General features: G+C 48.4%; 1 protein-coding gene across 1 annotated transcript in view; it reads left to right on the forward strand.

The window, feature by feature from the left end:
• Positions 1 to 6,078, forward strand: part of GPBP1L1 (GC-rich promoter binding protein 1 like 1) — a 23,888-nt gene that overhangs the window by 12,460 nt on the left and 5,350 nt on the right. The window contains 4 exon segments of the mRNA XM_018572000.1: positions 950 to 1,069; positions 1,901 to 2,076; positions 5,477 to 5,584; positions 5,664 to 5,766. Of these exon segments, the coding sequence (XP_018427502.1) occupies positions 950 to 1,069; positions 1,901 to 2,076; positions 5,477 to 5,584; positions 5,664 to 5,766 (507 nt within the window).

A 6,078-nucleotide genomic window follows, 5' to 3' on the forward strand; every position in this document is an offset into this window, starting at 1 on the left:
CATAATTGTCGGGATCCGATTCAGCTGCGGCGTCTCAGTATACCGCGAGCTGCAGCTCCCTATATACTGAGCCTAGGGTGACGGGAGGACGCTAGTTTGTGTCCTCCCGTTACCCTTAGGAGAACTATGGGGAAAAACACTGACCTCATAGTTCTCTTTTAAAGATATCCCATCGCACTCCTGACCGTCTTATCTCTTCTTGCAACTGCAGTGGGCGCTGGAAGTGGCCAGCGGATGGCGCCGCAAAGACAATAGAGGTAATGAGGTCACAAACACACCGAGCTCCACATCATCAGTCCGTCCTTTATTGGCGTTACATAAACCTGTGATCACAAAAGATCGCAATGTTTAAGAACCAGTGTGGTCCCTTTAGCAGGCAATGTGACCACACAATCGTCACATTACCTGTTTTACCCGATGAACAGACCACCCTGGTTCTGAAACATTGCGGTCTTTTGTGATCACAGGTTTATGTAACGCCAATAGACGATTGCGATCTTTTGTGATCACAGGTTAATGGAACGCCAGTAAAGGACGGACTGATAATGTGGACCTCGGTGTGCTGGTGACCTCATTGCCTCTATTTTTGTGGGAACGACACCTCCTGAAGCAAGATTATTATTATTATTATACAGGATCTATATAGCGCCAATAGTTTGCGCAGCGCTTTACAATATAAGGAAGACATTACAATCACAATGCAATTCAAGACCAGATGGTAAGGAGGGCCCTGCCCCTGAGGGCTTACAATCTAAAAGGGAGGGGGGAAATGATGCATGAGGAGGTTTAGAAAGATTAAGAAACTCGCAGATGCGCACTGCTTTAAATGCTGATATTGATAGTATACGTAAGAAAGCATTTGGGCAAAGCATTGCCCATGAGGGGTGGGGGGTAGTTTATTTTTTTGTAGTTTATGCTGAAATATTGACCTGTGTTTTGTCTCTTGCAGCCCGGTCCCTGGAAGTCAAATGGCCGGGAATCCAAATCCAGCTCCCTCTTTTTCGGCAGAGATTCTGCTTTTACCAGCCCTGTGTTGGCCCCAGCACCCATACTGACCTCCTCTAGAGAGGTAAGTCCATCCAGTAGAAGGTGGGAGGGTGTATGTGGCTGTAGAGTGCTGGACAACCTGCTATGTAAACTCTAACAATGAACTTCTTTTATTCGCTTTCTTTTGGTCTGTTAAATATATACCGTTTTATTATATATGTACAATAAGTGCAAATAATACCCGTTGATTGTACCAGAAATCTAGTGACCTGATCACTTCCTGTTAGGGATGCACCGATAACGCTATTTCAGTATCGAGGACAAGTGCCAATATTTTTTTTTCCCACCGATACCAGAAGTCCCATTCAAGAAGCCAGGCACCGTGTAAGGACTCACTACCCAGCTGTATCGGAGCATCCCTACTTCCTGTGCTCCCTTCCTGCCTTATCTCAAGCAATCTAATTCCCCCCCCCCCCCCCCCCCCCTCTCTTCTTTTCCCTTCCCCCCCTCTCTCTCTTTCCTCTCCCCCCCAGACGGGAGGGCTGGAGGCACAACAAATTCAATCCCCCCCCCCCCCCCTCCCGGTTCATAATTTGGACTACAAAACGCCTCTCCCTATGCTGTGGAGATGAGCAGAGGGAGCGGTGTTCTGCATTGTCACTTATATCCCAAGACAGCGGGCATTTTCAGTGCTATGTAAGGGTTCATGTAGGGGACTTGTTTGCAAGTGAGTTTTGTGTGCCAGTGCACTTGGCCGGCTTCACCTTCAATGAGGACATAAATAGGACTGTAGCCGCACTCCGGACTTATCCAGCGACGTGTAATAACTCCAATCAGAATTTCACCTTGTCACTGCGTTGTCAGAGTTTTCTGCGGCATTGCTGCACGTCATTCTATGTCTTGTGTCTTGCAGGGCACAGCCAGTGTCACCCCACCACTGGAGCTTAGCATCTCCCGGCTTACACGCATGACTCGCCGCGTGCCAGACAAGAAGAGCGAGTTTCTGAAGACCTTGAAGGACGAACAAGACGCCGACCAGACTGAGGACAGAGATGGGGATAAACTGGAAGATGTAAGAGATTAATACCCGTTTCCTTATTTATATTCCTCCATGCACGCGTCGCTCTATTACCCCGCCCCCAGCACGTCGGGGTGATCAGAGCTGGGAGATCACAGCTTTTCCAGAGACCGATCATACCGGGCCTGTCGCAGCCATCGGTCCAAAATGTCTTAATGTGATCAAGACGGTGGCCTGTGCACAATGCAGGATGTCCCGATCATGATGCATATGTGATTGACCATCCAAGAGAGATATGCTAGAAATATATCACATTTTATTTTGTATAATAAAAGCGATGCATTTCATGTATGTAACAAAAACCCTATAGGGGCAATTATATTTTTGTCAATCTTGTGATTAATATCCAGTTTTTTACTTTGAATAACTTGGATCATATCAATATGTATGTACCAAATTAGTGCTTACACAAGCAAATCCCATGCAGGGTTTTTGTTAGATATATGAAATGCATCGCTTTTAATATTATACAAAATAAAATTTGATATATTTTTAGCACATGTCTCTTGGATGGTCAATCACACCCCTCCAGAAACCCTATTATCTTTTAGTTTTCTTTCATTAATGCATCTAATTTAGGGGGAGAGGTGTCAACTAGGTGCCCACAGGGAGGCAACCCACGATTTATAAATAACATGATGCATATGTAAAAGGGGTTCACAGGGGACAGAGGGACCTGAAGGCGGCCACAACCCTTATAATTTATTCGATGGGTCAGTCATAGGTATATGTAAATTCCCATACGTGGGTTCATTGTGCAGGTTTAAAGCCCGTCTCTGGGATATTAGTGACACTGACCCCCTGCGAGGGAAATAAATTGAGCTGCCCATTTTACTTATCTAGAGCTGCGGGCATGTGATGCTGCTGTCCCAAGCCTTCTAGAAGGCTCCTTCTTTGACTGTCCACATACCTTCCTGCATGATGTGGACACTTCCTCTTCCTATTATATACACTTCCTATTAGCTTTGCAGTTGCAGGGTCCTCTCAGGATCCAGAAAAGGAGTGATTTCATCGCGAGGGCACTCTAGGGGACTGCCCGGCATGAGATCATCTGCAGCGCTGGATTAGCAGTTCCCCCGCACCCAGAAATGCACGCATGGATCCCCTGTTGATCGGAACGGATGTCACCGTTGTACCATCTGTGCCTGTCCAGTTTTTCCTCCGTCTTGCAATGGAGTTAAAAAAAATGTAATTACCGGACCCATGTTGGTCTATGGCAGTGGTGGCGAGCCTTGGCACTCCAGCTGTTCCAAAACTACAAATCCCAACATGCATCTGCCTCTGGGAGTTATGTCTGTGGCTGTCGGAGCCTTGCAATGCCTCATGGGACTTGTAGTTCCAAAACAGCTGGGGTGCCGAGGTTCGTCATCACTGGTCTATGGGAATCGGATATCAGTGAACATGTGTTCGTTTACATCAGATTACTTCCGATCCGGCACGGACATTGAAACTGTCACATGTCGGCTCTATAGAACGGGAAGTGAGGGAACACATACAGTCGCTTGCTCACTTCTCGATCCTGTCCCTGCAGAGCGCCGCGACTGTCAGTCACTGCTCCCCGATGGAATCCCCCCTTAGCTCTCCGATTGATCCTTCAGCGTTGACTGGAGGATAGGACAGGGGAGGGGGGTAGGCAGAGCCAGCTGTCACTCACGCAGCTGGGTGGATCCAGGCGTCCTCTCAGGATCCAGAAAAGGAGTGATTTCATCGTGAGGGGATTCTAGGGGACTGCCCGGCATGAGATCATCTGCAGCGCTGGATTAGCAGTTCCCCCGCACCCAGAAATGCACGCATGGATCCCCTGTTGATCGGAACGGATGTCACCGTTGTACCATCTGTGCCTGTCCAGGGGGTAGGCAGAGCCAGCTGTCACTCAGGCAGCTGGGTGGATCCAGGCGGCATTGTCGGGATCCGTCCCGGCCGCGGCGCTCTCCTGTATATCGCAGGCAATAGCCCGCTATATACTGAAATTTGGGTCACTGGATGAGGTTAGTATATGTCCTGGTAATAGCACAAGCAGAGAGAGAAAAATGGGGTTTTTGTTGGCTATCAGAGAGACAAATCCAATGAACTTCACACATGAATAAATTCACATGAATATATATAAAAATGAGAAATTTATTTATCAAAACATTTTTTTAAAAGACATTGAAAAATGCGAATGTAAAAAAGAATCGCCAGTAAAGGGAACCTCCTACTACCCCCTTGAATTTCCACATATAAGGTTCAATACAAGCATAGGCAAAAATACATGGATAGCATATGCAGTATTACAACCAATACATCTCCAATGACACATAAAAAGGAAAGGAAAATGAACCCTCTAGTGGAACCGACAAGGTGGGTAATTGTGTAGCATTGACAATGAGATTCAAGAGATGCTGGTATGGCTCAACGCGTTTCGCGCCCGAGGGCCAACAAAAACCCAATTTTTCTCTCTCTGCTTGTGCTTTTATCAATTAACCAGGGGTTGGCTCCCAAAGATATGGGAACTGTGCACCACAACCAATTTTTGCTTCTAGTATATGTCCTCCCGTGACCCTAAAGAGACCTATGAGATAAAGAGGTTACCCCCATAGTTCTCTCTTTTGAAAACTGACAGGCAGACCCGATCGGAATGCCCGTGTGAAAGGGACCTAAGAAGAAAAACAAATGGTTAAAAGGATGGATTAGGGAGGAGGGGGTGGGATAAAAGGGGGAACTTTTTTAGGGCTTGAACAGCTTCACATGAATGAATATCCGTCTATATACACTGTATACATTCTATGGAGATGGCTGCACAATTTCCCAGTCTCCTAATACAGATAACGGTTCCTCGTATTGCGGGGCACATGTGGAGCTTCAGGACCCCGTATAGCATGCACCGGGGTCCCAGGTATACCAGAGGAGCAACCTTCCCATATTCTAGGGGCCATTAATAAACATTGTCTGGGATGGACTATAGCCAATTGCCTTTTAAACTTACATTCTTTAAAGGAGAACTACGGGGTCAGGGCTTTTCTCCATAGTTCTCCTTAGGGTAACCGGAGGACACAAACTAGCGTCCTCCCAGTGGGGAAAAAATTAAAGCTAGAGGCTGATTGGTTGCTTGGTGTGGTCAACAGCACTGGTTGAGATGGACCTTGTCTCGGAAACACTTTTTATTATCTGCGTTTGCTTAGAATAGGAGTGGGCAACCCCAAGTCCCATGAGGCATTGCAAGACAGTTATTAGCATGACTCCCAGAGGTAGGGGGATGTTGGGATTTGTAGTTCAGCTGGGGGGTCGGGAGTTGCCCCACCCCTGGCTTGGAAGGCATCGTGAAGTGTGTTTTGCTGGAGGGTAAGATGTCCTGGCTATACCTCGTCTGTGTATTCGCTGACGGTAACATGTCCTGTCCTAGGTGCGGAGTCAGAGCCCCTCCCATCTAAGCCATGGGGACAGGGAGCACACGGAGGAGAGCCGCCATCTCAACGGCATTCCCGACTCTCAGGAAGGGGAGCGCGGCCGGCTGTCTTATTCACTGGAAGCGGAACACAGGTAAGTCGGTGGTTCCGGTGTGCGGGGGGGAGTTCCGGTCGGTGTTGCTCGGTAGATCATCTGTGCCGTCTCTCTGCAGATTACTGAAGGAGATGGGCTGGCAGGAGTCCCCGGAGAATGACGACGACTGCCTTCCACTCACAGAGGAGGAGCTGCAAGAGTTCCAGAGAAAATCCCAGCAGGTAAGTTGGCGGGTCATGCGGACTATGGAGCCGCCACGCTCAGACCTATTACACGCTGCACCTCATAATGCCAGCTGCACTGCGTGACACTTTAATAAAGTGACCTCCGGCCTCCCCTTCAGTCTCGTATCTGACCTCCGGCCTCCCCTTCAGTCTTCTATCTGACCTCCGGCCTCCCCTTCAGTCTCGTATCTGACCTCCGGCCTCCCCTTCAGTCTCGTATCTGACCTCCGGCCTCCCCTTCAGTCTCGTATCTGACCTCCGGCCTCCCCTTCAGTCTCGTATCTGACCTCCGGCCTCCCCTTCAGTCTT

This window comes from Nanorana parkeri, unplaced genomic scaffold, assembly GCF_000935625.1.
Source record: "Nanorana parkeri isolate BGI_ZX_2015 unplaced genomic scaffold, ASM93562v1 scaffold1894, whole genome shotgun sequence".
NCBI lineage: Eukaryota > Metazoa > Chordata > Amphibia > Anura > Dicroglossidae > Nanorana > Nanorana parkeri.